At 40.7% G+C, this 22108-nt stretch overlaps 1 protein-coding gene and 1 pseudogene across 2 annotated transcripts; one reads left to right on the top strand and one right to left on the bottom strand.

Moving 5' to 3' along the window:
* Positions 1-2084: 2084 nt before the first annotated feature.
* LOC147305613 (uncharacterized) lies at positions 2085-3328 on the bottom strand (annotated as a pseudogene).
* Positions 3329-8659: 5331 nt separating this feature from the next.
* Positions 8660-20949, top strand: ccm2l (CCM2 like scaffold protein). 2 transcript variants are annotated; one of them, XM_086278246.1, is made up of 11 exons: positions 8660-8897; positions 11689-11856; positions 11957-12040; positions 12178-12361; positions 13008-13627; positions 16168-16297; positions 16583-16646; positions 17496-17652; positions 18065-18203; positions 20000-20147; positions 20271-20949. In XM_086278246.1, the coding sequence occupies exons 1-11, from the start codon at positions 8868-8870 to the stop codon at positions 20404-20406; spliced, it is 1860 nt and encodes a 619-aa protein (XP_086134372.1). In that variant the 5' UTR covers positions 8660-8867; the 3' UTR covers positions 20407-20949. The 2 variants fall into 2 exon arrangements, with proteins under 2 accessions (XP_086134372.1, XP_086134374.1); XM_086278248.1 differs by having other exon boundaries at positions 20274-20949.
* Positions 20950-22108: the final 1159 nt, after the last annotated feature.

Consider the following 22108-nt stretch of genomic DNA (forward strand, 5'->3'; position numbering starts at 1 on the left):
TTCTATACTGTTTTAACCCTTGTACCTTTCTCCTTCACCTCCTATCTTTACTGATTTATTTCCTTCATTCTTTCTCTCTTCTTGTCCTCTTACCCTCTCTCTGTCATTGACCTTGTTTTTTACCTTGCCACCTTACGACTTAATTCACTGCTCCTTCCTGTCGGTCCTCATCTATCTGCCCACTCCCCTTACTTTCTTGCTCTTCAGCTACCCTCCCACCTTCCTCCTACTTTAAATTGTTGTCCTCTTTTATCTGAATCTCCACCATCATCCATTTCATCCTTCTCTCTTTCATCCTTTTTTCCTTCCTCTTCCTCTCGTCTCATCCTTCATGCAATTTTTGCCGCTTTTTTTTCTTCTCTTCTTGCGTCAGACTTCATGTTTGTGAAATGTTGGGTCTTTTAAGGATGCCGCTCCTTTGATTTCGCTCGCACAAACATTCACACAGATGTACATGAACACATTTACGTGGATTGCACCCGATGCACAAGCTCACACACACAAAGACACACAGTCTTTCAGAGATATACCATTGATGCAGTGCCAAAACATTTTAAGGTTTGAAGATTACAGCTGTATGATTGATGTGTGTGTGTGTGTGCGTGTGCGTCTGTGTGTGTGTGAAAGACAGAGAAAACATCAAGAGGAGTTGAATCCATGCAGATGTGAGTTTTTATTTCACTCACAAACTTGTGAGGGCACACGAGGCAATTTTGTGGTTATTGCTCATATCCATCCATCCATTCGCTTCAGCTTATCCTTTTCAGGGTCGCAGGGGGCGCTGGAGCCTATCCCAGCTTTCATAGGGCGAGAGGCGGGGTACACCCTGGATAGTTCGCCAGTCTGTCGCAGGGCCAACACACAGGGACAGACAACCATTCGCACTCACATTCACACCTAATGGCAATTTGGATTATCCAATTAACCTATCCCCACAAGCTGGGTGTCTTTGGGCGGTGGGAGGAAGCCGGAGTACGCAAACACGGGGAGAACATGCAAACTCCACACAGAAAGACCCCGGCCTGATGGTGGAATTGAACTCAGGACCATCTTGCTGTGCGGCAATAGTGCTAACCACCGTGCCACCGTGCCGCCTTACTGCTTATATTGGACTGTTATTTTGAAATCCTTGAAACTGCTGCTCGATAAGGTACAGGTAATGCTGAATATACACTAAGCAGCATTTCATTAGTTACACTGAGCCACTTATTTGCCATGAGAACGTCCTGGATTCTTCATGGCATGGATTTAACAAGGTGCTGAAGTCATTCTGCAGAGGATATGTTCCATATTGACATGATCACATGAGAAATCCCAAATGCTCTATTGAATTCATATCTGGTGACTGTTTGGTGGAGGCCGTTTGAGTCCCGTGAATGCTCTGCCAAGTACAAGAAACCAGTCTGAGAGGATTTGAGGTTTGAGACATTGTGTTACCTGCTAGAATCCTGCAGCCGTCCGATAGGCAGTGTTGCCACAGTTACTTTGAAAAAGTAAGATATTACGGACTACTGATTACTCCTTTCAAAAGTAACTTCGTTTCTTTACCGATTACTTTATTTTTAAAGTAACTAAGTTAGATTACTAGTTACTTTATTAGTTACTTTCAGAAGCTGCCAATAACACTCCCCACTGCCTCAACATAAAAACATCAACCGGTTTTGCCAATACTCACTTTATTGGAAGTGTATTTTAACAGTAATGTCAACAATATATCTGCTGACATTTGAAGTTGAACTTCCTGACAGAAATACTTGTTTGTATGAAAATAAAGACAGTCTTGTTACTTCATTTAACATAAATACTTTTTATTAAAAAACAAACAAACAAACAAAGAGTCTTTCTTGACTTCCCTTAAGATACTTTTTATACCATCCACATGTAAGCACTATTGTCCGCTTTTGTAACTTTGGACTAACTTAAATTGCTTTACTTCCTTGTAAGTAATTGATTTAAGTTAATCAACTTGAAAACTTTAATAAGTTTATTAAGGGACTTTGATAAACTTAATTCAATTACTTGTAAATAGTTATTTAAATTGGATTCCCCATTCTCTTTTTTTCAGTATATGTTGTCATCGCATGTTATGGGGGCAACAGACTGGAGCGAGTAAACCAGTGGTTGTACCTCATTAACAGAAGCTTCTCAAACCTTTTGTCAGAAAGTCGATTTCTTTTAGGCGTGAGCACCAAACCTCCCAGACTAAACAGTCGCTCCACAGGAGCATTTGATGGGGTTGGAGTGTTATACTTTTAAAAAATTGTCTTTATGCTTGAAAACGTATGCAGAATCTGAAGGTCGTAGCCTGACATCAGGTAGTCCATGACTTCTTTTTCTGCAGAATAGGTCTCCTCCTCTGGCTCTGCCTCAAAAGTGAAAAAGTCCATCTCACCTTGGCTGCTAGATGTAGTAGCACTGGGCACACTGGCAGGGTTTTTGCCAGAGGAGCAGTGGTGCAACACTCTGCTGTCAGAAGATGTTTTACTCGCTCCCTCCTTCCTGCATCTCTCAGCCATCGGAGTTTGAATTTTGGACAACTGGCAGCTGCGAGAAGGGCATCTTTGTCGTCCAGCACACCGGCGAAACGAGTCTGAATAGCCTAAAAAACATAATCGATATTTTTATGCCTACAATTTATTATGTTATTGAATTATTTGCAAACCATGCCTAATATGAGATCAGTAACATTTTAATTGTTTTAATCTTATTTTTCAATGATAATTAATATTCTGTTCCATGTTTGTGAATTGTATGAAGCAAACAATTTGACTAATTTCAAGATGGAGCGTACCTGTACAATGGCATCTGGAAGGCCCGCAGTCATCCTGGAGAGGTCATCTTTCACAGCCTGGTTCTCCTTGTAAAATGTCCAGTGCTGCAGTCAGAGGTTTCATGGCCATGCAGTACTCATGCAGGAACTGGTATTCTTGATCTTTGAAGCACTTCAGTCCTAGCTTTGTGCACAGAGTATTCAGCTCACCCATGGGGGTTTCTGCAATTCTCTTTACAGCATCAAAAAAGGAATTCCAGCTTGTGGATGTTGGCATTAGGAGCTTTCTTTTGCTGATTTCTTCCACTGTTTCTGATGCAAGTGTAGATCTACTCGATTTGGTCCAAAGAGCTGTGCATTTTGCTGTGCTGCTCCTATACGAAGCACACCTGCGGTGCGGGGAAGAGACAGCTGACCATCACTTTCATTCTCAGCCGAGAGGATTTCTGACAGATCAGAAAAAGTGACATCATCGTCTTTGGGGGTGGACTCTTCCTCCTCCGTCTCATCATCGGACAGGATGATAAACTTGAAACGCCTTAACAAAGTTGGATCCATTATCAGTAACTGTTGCAACTACTTTGTTGAGTAATCCACAAGAGGAGTGAATGTTTTCGATTTCTGTACCAATGACATCATACGTGTGCCTACCACAAATTCGCCTACATGCTAATGCAACCTTGTGGCGCTCTAATGTGGTTCTACTCATCCAGTGGAGCGTTACTCCCATATAGCTTCTGTTGTTAGCAGTCCAAATATCCGCGGTAGTTGAAACAAAGTCAATCTCATTCAGTGCGGCCTTCAAATTTCTCTCCATTTCTGTAAACTCCTTCTCCAAGTAAGAAGTAAAAGTCGTTCGATGAGGCAGCTCGGCATTAACAGAAGTAGGGATCTTTTTTATTATGGCACCAAACGAGGGCGAGTCAACAGTGTTTATAGGTAGCATTTCTTCTACAATATACTGCGCGACCAACTTCTTCAATTCTTCATCACTTACTGGTTTTGCACCACAGTCCAACTTTTGTTGTTTGGGGGGTGTAGGACCTTCTGCGGAAGTCACGGCTCTCTGCTTCGGACCACTTGGTGGGACTCTCTCTGTGAGTTTGACTGTGCCGTGCTGCGACTCCAAATGTTTCTTATCACTGCCGATAGGCACAAAGGGATGGACATGATCAGCGACGATACACAGATCGGCTGGAGTATTTCAACTAAACTGTTACTAAGGGGCCCAAAGTATGTAAGAACAAAGCAAATAACAACAAAATCATTCCACCATGAGGGAGTTTATCCAGATTTTGACCTTAGTTTCTGAATGTTGGAACGGAAATCAAAACAGACAAACTGTAGCCTCACGCTGCTGTTCTTAGCTGACAGGGCTGACATCTGCTGTGGTCTTCTGCCGCTGTATCCCATCTGTTTCAAGGTTCAACATGTGCCTCCAGCATGCTCTTTAGGGTACGTTGGTTGCAACAAGTAGTTGCAGACAACGTATCCCAAAGTAACTGAGTTACTGTTGTCTTCCTATCAGCTAGAAGCAGCCTGGCCATTTTCCTCTGATCTCTGGCATCAACAAGGGATTTTCATCCGCAGATCTACTGCTCACTGGATGTTTTCCCATTTGTGGACCATTCTTTGTAAACTGTAGATATGGCTGTATGAGGAAATCGTAGTAAGTCGGTAGTTTCTGTAATACTCAGATTGTCCTGTGTGGCACTAGCAGCCATTATTTGCAGTTCTGTTGTCAGCATTGAAGCCTACAGGTGTTGAATATCAATGCTTCTGACTGTTTGATACTGGAAAAGAAAATTAAAACACAAAGAATCAAAGGCCAATAAATGAAACCAACTTCAAAGTGCCGAACATTGCTCTTCCTCTAAGGGCTCCCAAAGGGCCACAAAGTTCCTCCATCCTTTTATTTTGCTACCAAAGGAAAATGAGAGTTTTAGTCATTGTTGTTCTAACTAATTTTAAAATGCTAATTTCAGATGATATTATGAAACCTTATTACATTTGAAAGTTATGTGACCTCTAGCAGCCATGTGAATAAGCTCATGCAAAATGTATATCACCTGCAGATCGAGCCAAATGTAGAGCAACCTAGAAAATCTGAAATAAATGTGTGTAAATTTTGCAAGTGGAGTTATTTTTAAAAAGATATTTTCCCTTTGCCTGACTAAGTAGCTATTTTGCCTGAACCCATAGTATTATTGGCTTAACATGTCTCGCTTACCCTGAGAGGCAATGTTGCCCTTTTAAGCACAACAAAGTCCACACTTGGAGGCTGAAACGGTGGTAACAGAGAAAGTCACAGACTTTACAGCCAGAAGACCACAGTTCATGTCCTGTTATTTGCAACGTGAAGGTATTTGCTTCACTTTGCAAGCATTTGCTCTTTTACTTTGGTTTTCACTTGCTGGTAAAGTTCAGGCACCAAAACCTACCTGGTGAGTTTTAGGAAAGCTTTGTGGTTTGGTTTAAAAGACAAGGAGGAGTTTGAATTTCAGAGAGAAAGAGAGAGATCAGGACAAGAAAAAAAAAGAAACTCAAAAGATAAATGCCCCATCTTTGTCTCCTGTTACCTAGGTAACTGGACGATCGTTAAGCCCTCCAGTCACCATGGAGTAGTTACCCTGACAATAGCTGTGCGTGCGTGAGGTCTGTGTGTGTTTGTGTGTCCATTTCAGATCATACACTCAAGTAGTATTTACCATCAGCATGTGGCCACGTGACACGCTTGCATGCATGTGTGTATGTGTGTGTGTGTGTGTGTGTGTGTGTGTGTGTGTGTCCCTCTTTCTCAGAAAGGTCACAGGTTTGATGTTTCCTCTTCTGCCTCCATCAGTGTCCAGATTAGGACAATAAAGTCCCTCCCACCCTCCTTTGCTCCCCGTCCTCCTCAATCAGTTAGTCTTTGTCACAGTGCTGCCTCCTTCAGGTCAAATCTGCTCACTGCAGCAACTGATTCTTTAATGTTTGGTTTCAAACTGTTCATCAGCTGGGCATCAGGAAGCCCAGCGATATCACAGCATGTGTTTTATTTTGTTTAAGGAAACCTTGAAAAATGAGTAACACGCCTGCTGTTTTTTCCATGTTACTATTCTTTTTATTTGATCAAAAATGATTTCTTCTAGCTTAAAATTTTGATTTCTTATCAAAATCTCTATAATTGTAAGGGTGGAAAGGCCAAAACTCCTTAAGTGTTTTGATCATCCATCCATTTTCTGCTGCTTGTCTGGGTTTTGGGTTCTGGGGACAACAGTCTAAGCAAATATACCCTATCTATCTATCTATCTATCTATCTATCTATCTATCTACAGATATGTACACACACGTACACACGGATATATACACGGATATATACACGGATATATACACAGATATATACGGATATATATATATATAGATATAAGATGCTTATTGATCAAAAACAGGACTGTAGTATCTTTTCCAAAGGCTGTTTTCTCCCAAATGAAAATTCTGTCATCATCAACACAAAAGACGCAGATGTGTTTTTGCTGCTGATTACAGTGAAACACAAAGGAGTTGTGAAAGTTAACACTGACTCATACTTAACACGATAACAATGAAAGACAGGACGTGAATACTCACTCGTCTTAAATCTAAACTGCACCATTATAATAAACAGCTGGTAAAATGCTGAGAAGACAAAATGACCAAAGACTGTTGAAAAGCAACTTAACAACATAAAGTCACATTTATTCTAATGTTAAAAAGTGTTTTAGGAAAAAAGGGAAAGAGACAAAAAGACTTGGAAGAAATACAGAAAATAGCATAAATTGTATAATTCAAGGAGAATCTCAATTCTGTTATCCTGGGAAGAACACCTGAAGCCCCTAGTGACCAGAAGCTGCAACACTCGTGTTACAAAGGTACATCTCCTACTTTCCATATCAAGAGTGAACATTAAAAATCTATTTGCAGTTGTGTTCTGGATCAGAAGTAGAAATTTTCTTTAATGATTTAAATAGCATTAATGATAAAGACTGACAAGAGTGCTATTGGTAGGTATCAGTTCAATATTATTTATACAGCACTAAATCACAACAACAGTCGCCTCAAGGTGCTTTCTATTCTAAGGTAGACCCTAAAATACAGTTTTTCTCAGTCGCTTTGGTGCGTTCCTCAGAACACCATTAACATTTGCACAGCAGTTAGTGCATTTCCCAAAACAATTAGTGCAAACTGCAAAACCTAGTGGATAGCCTGCAAAAGCACGTCACATGCACAGAATTGATTATCCATACCTCAAAAGCAAGTATCCATGTCAATGAAACTGTCAAAATGAAAAGTCTTGACACCATCTTTATGAACAAGATAGTAAAATGGCATTGTCATGTTTCCACTATGACAGTTTATAATTTCAGTGTTTCCCATTGCAAAAATAATTGCAAGTGTACTGCATGAAACTACGAAGTACTGTAAAACAGTTTGCAGTGCAGAACATAGAAGACCAGCTTTACCTGCACATACTGGTGACGGATCTCCTTCACCCTGTCACTGTTTCGTTCAAATGGCACTTTATACAATTGCTTCATGTGGATTTCATTCTTCTTGAGTACTCTGTCAATTGTTGAAATTGAAACAGATTCAATATTGCCAAATACCATGTAATTCTCTATGACAGCGCTTTGTATGTCTCTCAGCTTTATTGCATTGTTTGCAATGACCATTGCACAAATGGCTTCTTCTTGCTGTGGGGTAAAAAGGGGCCCTCTTCCGCCTCCGCGAGGTTGTCTTACAATCCTATGTGGTGCAGAGTGAACTTTTTGTGAAATTGCAAATACAGTACAGTAACATGTGATGTGTCTGAGTTGGCACAGTACAGTACAGTGTATTACTGTTTGCATACCTGTTTTCCCTACGGAATGTTTGAATGATTGAACTGACAGTAGTTCTTCCAATATTGGGTTGCACCCTTCGACCAGCCTCCTCCACGGTGAGGCCGTGATTGACAACATGGTCCACAATTGTAGCCCTTATTTCATTAGGAATCCGCCTATATCTGCCTCTTCTCCCTCTTCCCCTTCCTCCCCGCATCCTCACCCCTCTTCCACGGTGCTGACCTTCCATTTTGTGTCACAGAAGTGCAGAAATGGTACGCACTAGCTCCTGCGCAGTTTATATATGCTTGCCAATTGGGGATTCACAGGATTCATCCATAATTGACAGTGAACAAGTTGTTTGTCATTGGTTACAACTAAACTTTCACACGCCTCCTCATAAGTGACAGCTGTAATTCACCTGAGATCAATTGTTCAATTTCGGAGACATTTCCAGGAACAATGATACAGAAAGGTATAGGATTTGCTTGACAGATGGCCAATATTTGGCATGTGATAACTAGTTCAACAATTTTGTGTGTGATGACTCAAGCAATGGATGTATGACTATTAGTTTTATTGGGAACGACTATTCAGCATCCATAGGTATGATTACTTTTGACTGAGATGACATAAGCAAATGGAAATGTCAGAAAGCAGCAGGGAAATGTATGGAAGCAACTGATTCATGTCCAAAATCATTTGCAGTTTGTTCAGAGAGAGGAGACATTGCTACTATGATGTGCACAAATGACTGAGTGTTGTGGAGGTTGAACTAATAGTTATGAGAATTTGGTAAATTGTGTGTGTGTGTGTGTGTGTGTGTGTGTGTGTGTGTGTGTGTGTGTGTGTGTGTGTGTGTGTGTGTGTGTGTGTGTGTGTGAGCACTGAAAGAATGGATGTTATCAGTCCCTGGTGGAGTTTCCTCTCGGACAGGAAGTGGGCTTCCTCTGCTTCCTGTTCACCTCTCCTGTGTGTGTGTGTGTGTGTGTGTGTGTGTATGTGTGTGTGTGGTCCCAGGAGAAGTCTCAAAAGAACAATCAGTGTAGAAAGAGAAAGAACAGGAATGAAGCAGCTGTATCAGAAGCTAAAATAACTCAGAGGCAGAGACACTTAAGGAATAATGGAAAAACCAACGGAAAGAAAGAAGCAATGACAAAAAAGGCAAAGTGAAGCAAAAAATAAATTCAGGAAGAGTGTGACCTGGACCAGGACTGACCCACCACAGGATCAGCACAGAGAAAGACGGAACGACTATGGACTATGAACCAAAGAAATCCAAGAAGGTATTGTAGCGCCTCTTCCACATTTCAGTTTTTGTCTTTTCATTGTTTTTGTGTCATTTGGATGTTGATGACTTAAACTCATTTTGTCACATATTTTCAAAAGCCACTGACGTTTATGTTTATGCAAACCAAAGGTCCTTTCAAGTATCCCTTTAATTAGGCATCTTCACAAGCACAAGCTTAAAGTCAGCTGATTTCAAATGAGTTACAGACACGAGTCGGCTGAGTTTGACTTTGTCTGCCATCGATCAACAGCAAACTATCTTCACTTATCAAGCTTATCAAGCTTATGTCCTCCTAAAGATGAAAAAGAAGTGATAAAAGACAAGGAACCTTTTTTGTTGTGTGATTTCTGCTGACCGTGTAACCAGTTGGCCCTTGCTGATTGTAAAGATATCCTTGATCCATGATTGTGGTGCTAGGTTTGGCTGCTGGGTTGTCAGTATCTTGGCCAGCACAGCAGTTAATCCGTACGTCACTGACACTAAACCAAGGAAAGGTGCTGGGCCTTCCTTCCTTCTTTTAATTAATTTTTTGCAAATAGAATTTGCAATTCAAAACCAGTTAGTCTGCTAACATATGGAAAGCCCAGAGGAGTTCCCCCTAAAGGCCTAAATGTTTGACACCTCATCAATGACCTATGCCCAGATGGCAAACACATCTGGGGATAATCTGAGCCGCTTTTGGCACATTAGACGGTAAACAATGTGGTATGTTTTGAGCCAATCAAAACATACCACCCCATGCCCCTCCTCTACACGCCCCCCTGATTGTGTGGGCCTGACACAAGGCAAAAGCCATGATCCAACCTCATAGAAATATACAGATGCTATTTGAATTCTCTTGTGAGGATAGTCTCCTTCTTCTTCTATTCTACCATCTGTTGCATTCATCCCTAGCTCGTATATCCATACTACAACCACTCAGTAATGATGTTTCTCTAAACCAATTTGGTGTAATGGGGCCATCTGACTGTGACATGAAAGCCAAAAGTTCTTGATTTGGCTGGAATCATTTTTTAAAAACATGTTCTCATTACAAAGTTTACTAAAGCCTGAAATAAGACATTAGAGAGAGAAAAATATGTTTATTTAAAATGAAAGTTTGGAAAAATACTACGTGAAATCAAAAAGTTTCTAAAGCTAGGTGGGAAATTAATCCCTGCTGTGACCCAGGCAGGTTGTTAGATTGAACACATTCATTACAAATCCAATTATTTCCCTTCTTTTTGTCTCCTCAAAGACACAGAACCAGAAAAAGAACAAAACTCATTATAAGCATCCTCTGTCTTTCTTGTTAAATTCAGCTGACAAAAGAGATGTTCATCAGAAATCTGCCTACACAGAGATCTGCGCTTGTTATAATTCACAGAGAGAGACAAGACAGGTTTCTGACTCTAAGACAAGCTAATGTCCTCTCTCTGTTCAGTGTGTGTATGTGTTGTATTGTCCACTCTCCTTATGCCTTCTAGCTACAGTTAATGTGTGTTTGTGTGTGTGTGTGTCAGTGGGTGTCTAACAGTGTGTGCTGTGTTGTCAGTGAGTCTCAGCGATGAGCTGTCAGAGATCACTGCTCACCTGTCAATCACTGCTGGAACAGCCCAAGGCACATAGTGCGGTAACACACACGCATAAACACACACGCAATTATACCGAGGCATGCATTTACACACAAATTAACCTTCTCAGTGGCTGCAGCTCAAATTCAAACTCAAGACACTATCAGTCACTGAACTGTGCTCTGGTAATTAGAATCACAACACTCATTTTCTCACTAAATAAACACTTTTTTGATGATTCAGCTCTTTTTAATTGCCATTAGGTCTAAATCACCATCAACGAAGAAAAGTACCTTTACCATAATTTTAGCATTTTTAATCTAATTCACATCAAAAACTTAAAGTTAGAGCTAACTCTAAATACACAGAAACTGGGATGTAGCTTACGTTGTACAGATCCTTGTGGATGATGCTAGAAGAACGGTCATTAAATAAACACGATCTATCCTCTCGTAATCATAAATATTGGCCAATAAACTCTGAATCCGTTGCTCTAAACATAAACGTACAGAAAACATCTGCGTTTGATGCATAAGGACCACAAAATGAGACACAAGATAAAGTCTTGTTAGTAATACAAGGCAGCTGCACTTCACCTTGAGCTAAATGCTAATACTGAGAGACTATAAAAAAGGATGGAAGCACTCCAATAGATCGAGGAAGCTGACAAGAATTAGTGAGCTTGCTTTTTCTGGAGGTTTTCTCCCTGTTGATGCCACGTGGTAGCTAATAGAGAATGAAGTGCCCTGAGATGACCTATGTTGTGAACTGAGATCTTTTTTGTTTATCTCATTCTAACACGCTAACATTTGCTTTTGTGCATTTGTAGACGTAAAAATAAGACCTAAAACTCTCACAAAAGCCTCAGATTTCGTATCTCTTCGTGAAGTATTGAGCTATATAATATGTTGACCTTTTTGCTGCTCTGTAAAGATCCAGGAAACATCAACATGCTTACCAAATATCATGGCAATCCATCTAAAACTTGTTGAGACATTTCAGCAAGAATCACAATGGTGGTGCTACAAGAAAAGGCTGGAAATCACCAAACTCACAAGTCAAGTTTCATCATCTGGAAACTTGACATGAAGAAAATATTGGACCAATCAATCAAGCAGGTGTTTGTTAAGTGGCAGGTTTGACCTTCTAGTACAAGTATTAGAATATCCTCTGCACTCAATGGCTGTCGAGGGACTCTTCAATATTTAGCATCCTTGTTTTCCTCTCCTTTAGGCTTTTGTCTCTCCCATTAAGCGACTGGTCTGGTCCAAATCTGGTCGTAGACAAGTTGATCGAGGAAACATTTATCGCCGCCCGCTGCACACCGTCCCCCTCTACCCACCCGACTACCTCATACACCCCGAGAGACTCATCTTTGACTATGTGGAGAAGGAGGTCAAGGTAGGGCCATGAATAGGCCAGGAGAGCGTAAAATACAAGAAAAAAATATATACTTGAATACGCCATGACAAGTTGCTTTTCTTTTGATCTCTGCTCATAGTTCCTTGGTCACCTGACATGGGTCTCAGTTTCACTGAACCCCTCCAGTCGAGATGAGCTGCTACAGCTACTGGACACAGCCAGGGTTAGTAAACATTGGATACTGTCAAGGTGATCCGCGAGTTAAAGTACCTGAGTTAAACTGTGATGAGACAATGACACTGTCGTCTGACTCGTTCGTGAATAATCTACAACCACGTGTTCCTGTGTGTTTGTCAGTAGCAGCTGAAGGTGCTGCCGCTGAAGACCAGCGTGGACCAGGACTGTATCCTGAGCCTGTCTGCTCGCTGTCTGCTGCTCACCTGGAGAGACAACGAGAAGCTGCTGATGAGAATCCCCACACATGAGATCGCTGCTGCCTCCTACCTGAGAGATGATGCACTGCACCTCCTGGTCCTCAAGACAGGTGAGACCGAAGGTGGTTACTGAATGACAGAGGAACAACAATAAAACTTTTTAAATGATGCTTTCAGTTTTTAGTTAAATTAAACAAAACACTTGGCATTAAAGCATTTGGGGAATTATCATCACATACTGGAATACAGACTTTGTTTGCCCCTCCCTGAGCCTGGTTCTGCCGGAGGTTTCTTCCTGTTAAAAGGGAGTTTTTCCTTCCCAGTGTCGCCAGAGTGCTTGATCATAGGGGGTCTTATGATTGTTGGGTTTTTCTCTTTATGTATTATTGTAGGGTCTTATAATATAAAGTGCCTTGAGGCGACTGTTGTTTTGAGTTGGTACTGTATAAATAAAATACAATTGAACTGAAAAGTTTGTTTTCTCGTTTTTTATTTATACAGTGTGTTAGAGAATCTCATAATGAAAATATTTGGCTATCTGCATTTTTTTTTTTTTGTCCCCACTAGACAAACTTTCTCCTCTTTTTTCTTTCCCCTCTCAAATAATTCAGGATTACAAAAACACATTTTGCCCCTCATGTCCTTACTGCAAGTTCAAAATGCTGATATGTCTCATACTATAATCTAAAGAAAGTCCTGTGAAAACAGAGGAGATGCTGAAAATGTCAGATTTTGTGATCTATATGTTTTGTGTAGGTCTAAATGTGGACACTGTGGTTGCTGGGGATGACAGCCTGGACAGGAAAAAGCCAACTGGCATCGACGGGCGACGTCAGACCATGAGCTGCAATGCTGACCCCCGACCTGCCGGGGGTACGATGGAGAGGCGACACACCATCTGTGGAGTTGACTGGAGGCCATCACTGTCCAGGAGTAACCATGATAAAAATCAGAATGTGGAGCGAGGAGGGGGTGGTGGAGGAAGTGGGGAGAAGGGAGGTGGAGGGAGTTTAGAGAGGAAGAGAGTCGGAGGGAGCTGGGAGAGGAGGCAGCCAACATGTAAAACAGGAGGGAGCTGGGAGAACCGCAGGGCAAGACCCATGAGCGGGAACTGGGGCGTCGGAGTAGGTGGAGGTGGTGGTGGGAGCTGGGAGAGGAGGCACGGAGGAGGGGGTGGAGGTGGTGGTGGAGGAGGGAGCTGGGAGAGAAGGGGAGGGACTGGTGGAGGGAGCTGGGAACGGAGGCAAGCGTGCACGGGGAGCTGGGAAAGGGGGAAGAGCTACGGCAGCTGGGAGAGGAGAAACCACAACCCACTGGAGCCTACGCCCTGCCCCGACGCCTACTGCAACCTGGTCATCCTGGCTGTGGAGAACAGGGTGGGTCAGACGCGCTTCAAAAAATGAGAAATACTTGACTTAATTTAAATTACAGCTTTCAGAAGTTGTGCTTGGGGACCTCATTTTGTGATTTTTTTGTAATCTGTGTTTGACTTACAAGGCTGGGGCATGCGTCTCCTGGCTGTCTGCGAGTTAATGTGCAAGTTAAAGTCCCTCCATGACTAGATCATCAAATTACAGACACCTGGACACCTGTTTGGTGGGACCTGGCCAAGTTCATTTGATTATCAGGGTCTTTCATCAATAATTAGACGTAGCATACATAAATGTCAACGCACACGCACACAGAACCGCTCTAAAAAGAGAGCTCTCTTACAGCTCTAAAATAACTGAATAAAACGAACCAGCCAGCGCATTTTCATATTTCACAAGGATAACATCACATTTAAAACTTTAAAATACACAAGTGCGCACATGCACACACCCACACCAGTTGTTGTCTTGACTGTCTCTTCCTTTGAACACCTGTCAGGACCTCTTCTCTCCATTTATCTGTTGCACTTGCAGCAGAGTGGAGAAGCAATGATTCATACCTGAGCGGAGCTCAATGAGCTTTTCTCACAATCACACTGTGACCCGTTAGAAAAAGAATACAGACTTTTAAAAAAATCCACTGTCAGTAATAATAATAATAATAATAATAATAATTAGAAATATTTCCAGTGGAGAGTGAATTAATTTATGTAAATTTCACTCTTATTAAAACGATAACAGATGAGTGGGTCTCTCTGCTGCTGGGTCTCTGCCACTGATGGTGAATTTTAATTGAACAACGATTTCAGGTCATAAAACAAAAAGATGAGTTTATGATTGCTGCTACAGCTAACCTCCAGATTAGCTAGCTTGTGATCTTGCTGAAGGCCATCTCAACCAGTTTAAAGGTAAATACAATGAAACAAAAAACATAAAAAAAAATGCATACAAAATGAATAAATACATACAAAAATTTAAATAAATAAAAAGTACATTATTTTTCCCTGTTTTCTTCTGCTCACCTCATCTGGTTTCATTCATTTTGCCTGTACTGCCAGCTGAGTTGGAGATAGACTACTACCCAAAGTTGTGCAGGGGAAAAAGGTTTAGGTGAAATACAACATGAGTTGTCAAGGATACTTGGTGATATGTTGTTGATATACCTATCAAAAATGTATAGCTTCATGGTGCCTGTAGCTCAGGTGGTAGAGCAGGTCACCTACTAACCAGAAGGTTGGTGGTTTGATCCCAGTCAGTCATCCATCGGAGTGTGATAGGAAGCACGTAGGAGAAAGTGCTGGTGTGAATGTAGAAGTTGTGTAATGTGCATTTGAGTGCTCAGAGTACAAACGTGCTGTATAAGAACCAATTAATTTACCATAATCTAGTTTGAGATAGTAAAATTCTGGCATTTTGTTTCACTTGCCTTTATGATGGACCCTCAGCTGTGGTCAAATACCCAAAATGCCCACTGAATAATCTTCTTTCTGAAAGCTGTGGGCCACTGTGCTTTTTGAGTTTAGTGCTTTGAGTTTAGTTTGCCTGCTCTTCTTGTTTTCAGTCCACCTCGGGTCAGACACCTGAGATGAACATGATTCTTACAAGTCATCCCAAACCACATCTTCCCCAAATAAAAGACACAAAAGCAGCCCGGGAGAATCATCATTCCTTTAACTCCGGCTATGAGGGCCTGACCCAGGCAAACACAAAAGACGATGAAGGAGTAAATCATGAAAGGAATGTCATAAGAAGCTATAATAATTTAGTGAAACAAAATTGCAGAGAACCTCAATTAATAGAAAAAAATCATAAGAATGTATGAAATTTAATGCCCGCTCCCCCATGCTCAAGCCAACCCTGCCAGTGTGTGTGTATATTTATATGGCTGGTTTTATTATGACGCTAATAAAACCAACAAGCCAAAACATGTTAGCCTAGCATGGGAGGCAAAAAAAAGAAGCTCTGACAGGAAATAAAATGAAAAGCAAGTGAAATGCAAAGCATTGTTTAATTAGGGGTCTCCAATCATTTGCCTCACATGCTGAAACAGTGGAAAGTAGGGCGACACTGATGATGATACACATTCATCGGCACACACACAAACAGTGATAGTGAGACTCTGCAGTCTTACATAACCTGGATCATTACATCACACTTACAGCAGAATTGCTTTGTCATTGCATGTGTGTGTGCGGTGACAGGGTTCCTCTGTCACTGTTAACCTCTTCTCCCGAGTAATAATTTGTTTTGCCTCAGCAGCAGCAGGGTGTCATTGTTTAACTGGCTCAAATGACGCTAACAGCCTCCAGCCGTGTTTCATCACATCAGTGGACTCCTGTTTCTGCTTTCAGTGGTTGCTGGTTTATATCCTGACACTTGTGTGCCTTTGAACACACTTACTTATGTGACTGCTGCACTGAAACTGGAATTTGCTGTGCGCAAAAGTGATCGAAGGGTAACTCAAGGTTTAAAAGATGATGTGTTTGATCGATGTGTCTGCTAATTCAGCCTGACAGCGGCCTCTGTGTGTTTGAATGTGCGTGCAGGATGCTGCAGAGGAGTACTGTTCCCTCATCTGTCAGATGTTCCAGATCATTTACGGCCACCAGACCATCGAATGTGTTGACAGGGCGGGCTTTCACTACACCATGCCGGACCGCTATTGGCTGCAAGGGAGTAAGTAATGCTGCTATATAAATCTCCAGAACTGTATATGTACCCATCTCCCCATAAATTTGCTAATTTTCTTCCTCCCCAGAGGATGAACCATTATGAATTTAATCACCGTTTTCAGGATTTGAGCAAAACATAATTAGTACTGTTTTATTTCCATTTGTCTTTTGGTTATTTTTTGAATTTATTGATAAACACTGCAGCCTCTGTGGAGATTTAAAGGCTAACTACTGTCTTGGGCAGGTGAATAGTAGAAAGCTTATTAAATGCTTCTGTGTCTCTGCACAGGTGACAGCTGTCTGACGGACATGTCTTACAGTTATGATCCAGAGTTTAGCTGCTGCAGCTCATAGTAAGTAACATGCTGCACCACCGCTTCTGTGAGACAGAGTCATTTAACCTCACAAAGTCAAAAAGTTTTTAAAAACTACTTTTACCAGGTAAAATATTCACATTCCTGCAGTTGACGTTTTTAGTCGGGATTATCACAGGTTTTCAGGACAGTAGGTCTGTTTTTTATGAGAGGTTTTATTCTGATGTCCTGAATACAAACCGAACGATGACAGACTGATGACCTGCCCAGGGTGGACCCCAGCTGTCGGCCTGTGATGGCTGAGGTGGACGCCATCGTTCCTGTGACCCTGAACTGGATAAGTGATGAAGATAATAATTGGTTTAAATAGTTTAAATATGAAAGAAATTGTATTTTAGTATTTATATTTAAACTCCCTTCATCCAGCATGCATTCTTGTAGCACTTTATTCTTTGTAGATTAAGTACTGTATGTGAAACCTGCATGGATGGATGCAATGGGGACAGTATTTGGGGTTCATTGTCTTGAGGACTCTTTGCTATGTCAACTACCAGTTATAAGCCTTGTAATGTTGAATGGTACTGTGTTGGTTTACAATGTCTAACATGAAAATAAATTTTACTGTCAACTCCATTAAAAGCCCAGATAACTACATTAATTAATGAGCTAGAATCCCGTAAGAATGATGCTTTATAGACACTAAGTTTTATAAATAGCTACTATGGAAGAATGGTTATTAGATGCTTTGATGTGAACTATAACTGGCACAGAAGCATCGCATCAACTCAGTGAACAATTGGCAGCTTATCAGTAGCTGCTGTGATGTGATTATTATTTATCAGTAATCCTCTCCCTCTCTCGCTCGCTCGCTCTTCTTCTGTCTTTCAGTGATGGTTCCCAAGATGCCTTCGATCTCTACTACAGCGAGACATACAGCGAGAGTTCATCCATCTCTCTGCAGGACTCCCATCGTAGTCTGGCATCAGTCAGTGATGCAGGAGACAGTAACCCTGGCCTGCTGCTCATGCAGGAGTACATGATCACTGTGAGTGTTTGTAGTGACTGCTGTTCAGCAGTCTCACCCACAGCACGTGAAACTGGCTCTTCATAGTGGAATCGATTTGTACATTTTGAATTTGGTTTGCATTATGCCACACGACACTATATAAACTAATAAAACTTTTGAATGAGAAGTCTGAACATTGCACTAAAATAATTGTGTTTGCACAAGTCAAACAGATTCTCCTGTTCACACACGGATGTGCTGCAGACAGGACAGTGTGTGTAAACAGATCATTTTTAGAGCAATGAAACTAGATGTAAAATTATTAACAAAGTACTTAGAAGAGGTTGTGATTACACTGCATTATTGCCACAAATGGGAAAATTCAATGAACAAGAAATGTTACCTGCTTGTTTGCATCATCATCTTAGTCTCCTTTTATGTGTGTGTGTAGCTGCGTAACAAGCTGGCTCCAGTGGAGCTGCAGAAGTTTGCGGTGTTGCTGAGAGAATACAGACTGGGATCAAACATTGACTACTTCTGCTCTGAGTTGCTGCAACTGTATGGAGACAACCGCAAGTTCCTGCTGCTGGGTGAGAGATGTACAGATAGAGTGGAACAGACAGAGAGAGAGAGAGAGAGAGAGCTCATTAACTTACTGAAACCCTGTGGCATACCACAACCTACTATCCATACTATGTTTGTGGTAGTGTTGCAGGGGAAGCAGAGTCTGTATACTCATGTGTGTGTGTGCATGTGTGAGTACTCTTGGTGTGTGTTTACTGCAGTCTGCGTAAACCACAGCTTCCTGTTTGTGAGTGAGAGAGAAAGGAGGATAGTATGATGTTTTCCTCCACACACCCTGTTAATCCTCAGCGTGCTGTATAATCATCATTATGAAAGATTTAGTGGTGGCTGAAGAAGAAAACTGGCTGAGGAGTCGTCACGCCTGCATTTTAAATAACGTAGAAAAGCTGTTTCTATTGAACTCTACTGTGTTTAATATTAATACATAGTTATTAACTATTAATAATATGAATTAATTGCGAGAGTTTATGAATTTAAGACAACATCTAAAAGATCATTTACTTGTGCATTTGATACATTTTTACATAAAAAATAGTAAATTCAGAAAATCCTGATATGAACTCTGCTCTTCTACATCCATTAAAACATGCAAAGAAGAGTAAAATATAATATAGTTACAGTGAGGTCCGTAATTTGTTGGACAGACTTTAATTTTGACTCAACAATTGATTGAAGTGCAGCCTTTCAGCTTTAATTCAGGAGGTCAAACAAAAGTTTTGCATTTACTCTTCAGGAGTTACAAACATTTTTATACACAGTAATATATTTAAATATAAAGATTACTTTTAATATGAAAATCTGTTGCTGTGGGTGTAAAAAGCTCACGCCAGCTGTCCAGCACGGTGGTGGAGGGGTGATGACCTGGGCTTTTCTTTTTGCAGTCATTGAATCAACCATGAACTCCACTCTGTATAACAAAGTATTCTTAAGCCATATGGGATGCCATCTGTCTGTCTGTTCTAATTTTTTTTTTTTTTTAAATTGACAACTTATTACTTTTACTTCTTACACTGGTTAGTTCTTTTCTTTTACTGTTTAGTTTGCAGTTTTGTGGGGAAGATTACAATAATGCACTACGTTGGGCTGGTGCAATACAGGGTGTGGTGCTCACAGTCAGTGTAGCAAGGAAACATCAGCTTAAACTTAAGCTAAGCCAAGATTCTGACATGCAATACTGCACAGTGGCACTGTGGTTAGTACTAAAGGTTCAAGGGTAAAACTTGTTTCTTTCCAGGTGCTCCAACTTTCTCCCAAAAGCATTTTTTGAATTTTAATTGGTGATTGTAAATTAGAGACGGGACAAGCACCATCTGCCCTGTGTTTTGTCCAAAGGTCCCAGGAGCCTGATAAAGAGTAACCAACTTATAAAACCACAATAAAACTGTGAGAACATTAAAATAACTAAATAAATAAGAATGACATAAATTTGCAGGATTGTAATTAAAAAGCATGTGAAAAAGGTTATCATGAAACCCTTTTATAATGTTTTTGAAGATTGTTATGTAATTGTTAGAGAATGTTTTGGGAACAAAGTAACAATTTACTGCTGAAACATTACAAAAACCCTGAATTCTAATGTCCTCAGGTTTGTAGCCCAAAGACAGATTCCAGCCATCGTTTAGCTGCCTTTGCTCTGTAAAAATCAAAGAAATCAGAAAATTTGTAACATTTTAAAAAATAGTAATTTGCCAGCACACTACGTTAAAAAAAACTGCTGTATTTTGCAATATTGTGTAGTTGGTATAGGCCTATTGTGTTTCCTCAGAGTCCGTCATTTGATTGTTTGTCCTTCGTGTTCCAGGGATGCGTCCATTTATCCCAGACAAGGATGTCGGCGCATTTGAGAGTTTCCTGGAAAGCATTGGGATTCGGGAGGGTGGGATTTTAACCGACAGCTTTGGACGTATCAAACGCAGCATGAGCAACATGTCTGCCACCGCCGTGAGAGGGTATGTAGATGTGGTAGTGCAGACTGATATGATCTCAACACGTGCTTTTATCATATAGAATTACAGTCAAAACATAAATGTGAGTTTTTCAGACCTTTTCTGTTTGTTTTCTGTTTTTCCCAGCAGGTATGATAATTGCTCTCTAGCCTCAGGATCTCAGGAATTCAACCGACGTATCACTGACATCACCCATGACATCGAAGCACTGGGTTTCCAGGACACGCACGATGACATTGAGGAGGAAGACTACTACCTCTGATGGAGCGACAAACCGAAGGAATTTAGACAGTCTTTCAACTGTGACTCCGCCCTACTGCCTCATAGCAAGCTCGAAACATCCACAGACTATAAATATAAATAGTCTGACAGTACCTGCCTTCTTTTATTTTATGTTTTCGATTGAAATTCAAGCTCTGAGGAATGAAAAAAAGAGTAAACAACATGAGAGAAATGCACAGTTTGTTAACTGAAATCCTTAATTCAGAATAAGAAACTCAACAATTAATTATTTTATTATTATTTTTCCTTTAAATTATGTTTGGCACTAATGTGTTTTCAACCAATGGAGTGTGCTTCCTTGCAAAACAATGCACGTAGCCACTGTCTGATTTTGAAATTTTCATTTGAAGCACAAGTGACACATATTTCAATAAAAGAGTCAAGTACAAGTACAAGTACATTATATTACGACATAATCACAGAGATTAAAGGTGTGAGCATATGCGTTGTGTGTTTTTATTTTTACACGTTCAATAACTTGACAGGAAATGCCTAAATAAAACATAAAAGTAATGAAACATAATTTGAGCTGTGTTGTCCTGTGAAAGTTTAGATGGAAAATCAAAATGGAAACAAAACATTGAAAAAATATCATTTTTCCTTTTTAAAAATGTGATATTTAGCATTCAATCATATCAGTCACCATTCTTTACACAAAGACACTGTAGTATTATTTTCCGATGGGAGTGTAATATCCACATGTCACCACAGGGAGGCATGGCAGGATTCAAAAAGAAAAAACTTGATTTACATCACTGGATCTCAAATAGAAACAGATAGATTTGTCTCCGTCCCAACGGTGCATTGACCTATTATCATGGCAGCAGCATCATGACCTTCCCATGGTACACTGCTTCCCTCCCCTCCAGCCCTCTATGCCAGCCTCACTTAGCATCAGAGCCCAAGAGAGTCAGTACACCCATGAGCCTCACCCGAGTCACTTAGTCTCATTATGTAAGAGAACAAAGCTGCCTGCATTTATTTGTAACTTTATTTTCATCAGAAGCGATACACAGTCCTCTAAACGCATCATCGTTAGCCAAAAGGCTGGTTTTAATCTCTTGAGAATGAACAAATGGAAGAAAGGCGCTGCGAACGGCTCTGCAGAAAAGTGCTTTAAAAATATGAATTCATGGAGAGTACTGGGTGTTCTAGAAGCAGAGAGGAGAAAGGAGATGTTTACAGTTTTCCATTTAATATAGAAAACCCCACAAAATACCTTGTGACTAAGATTCTTCACACTTGACAAGACTGACAAATAATGAAAGGCTTTCTTTTCTGTTCATGTAAGCTTTTCCAAGCTCCTTCTTCATTTTCCAGTTACTTCTTGACCCACATCTAAAGTCAGAGGTCGAGATTACAGTTTTTGTGTCTTGAAACTTAATTTGGCATGTGAGGATGATACCAGGAGAAGCAATTAGATAATGTTCAGTTCTATTATGAGAAATGAAGATAATTTATGTTGAGCTAAGCCTGTAGGAAATAAATGCAAGGCAAAGTGGCAAAGTAAAGTGTGTGTGTGTGTGTGTGTGTGTGTGTGTGTGTGTGTGTGTGTGTGTGTGTGTGTGTGTGTGTGTGTATAAACTCAATCCTCATCATCAGATTACAGCTCTGTAATCTCTGGAATCATCCATGTGGTAACGTTTAATAACATATCATAATGTCATCTTTCTTTCTATGCA

This window comes from Aulonocara sp. 'chitande type north' Nkhata Bay, linkage group LG20 (assembly GCF_057382095.1).
Source record: "Aulonocara sp. 'chitande type north' Nkhata Bay isolate Kocher_YH1m ecotype deep benthic linkage group LG20, A_spYH_male_GT1.1, whole genome shotgun sequence".
Classification (NCBI taxonomy): Eukaryota; Metazoa; Chordata; class Actinopteri; order Cichliformes; family Cichlidae; genus Aulonocara; species Aulonocara sp. 'chitande type north' Nkhata Bay.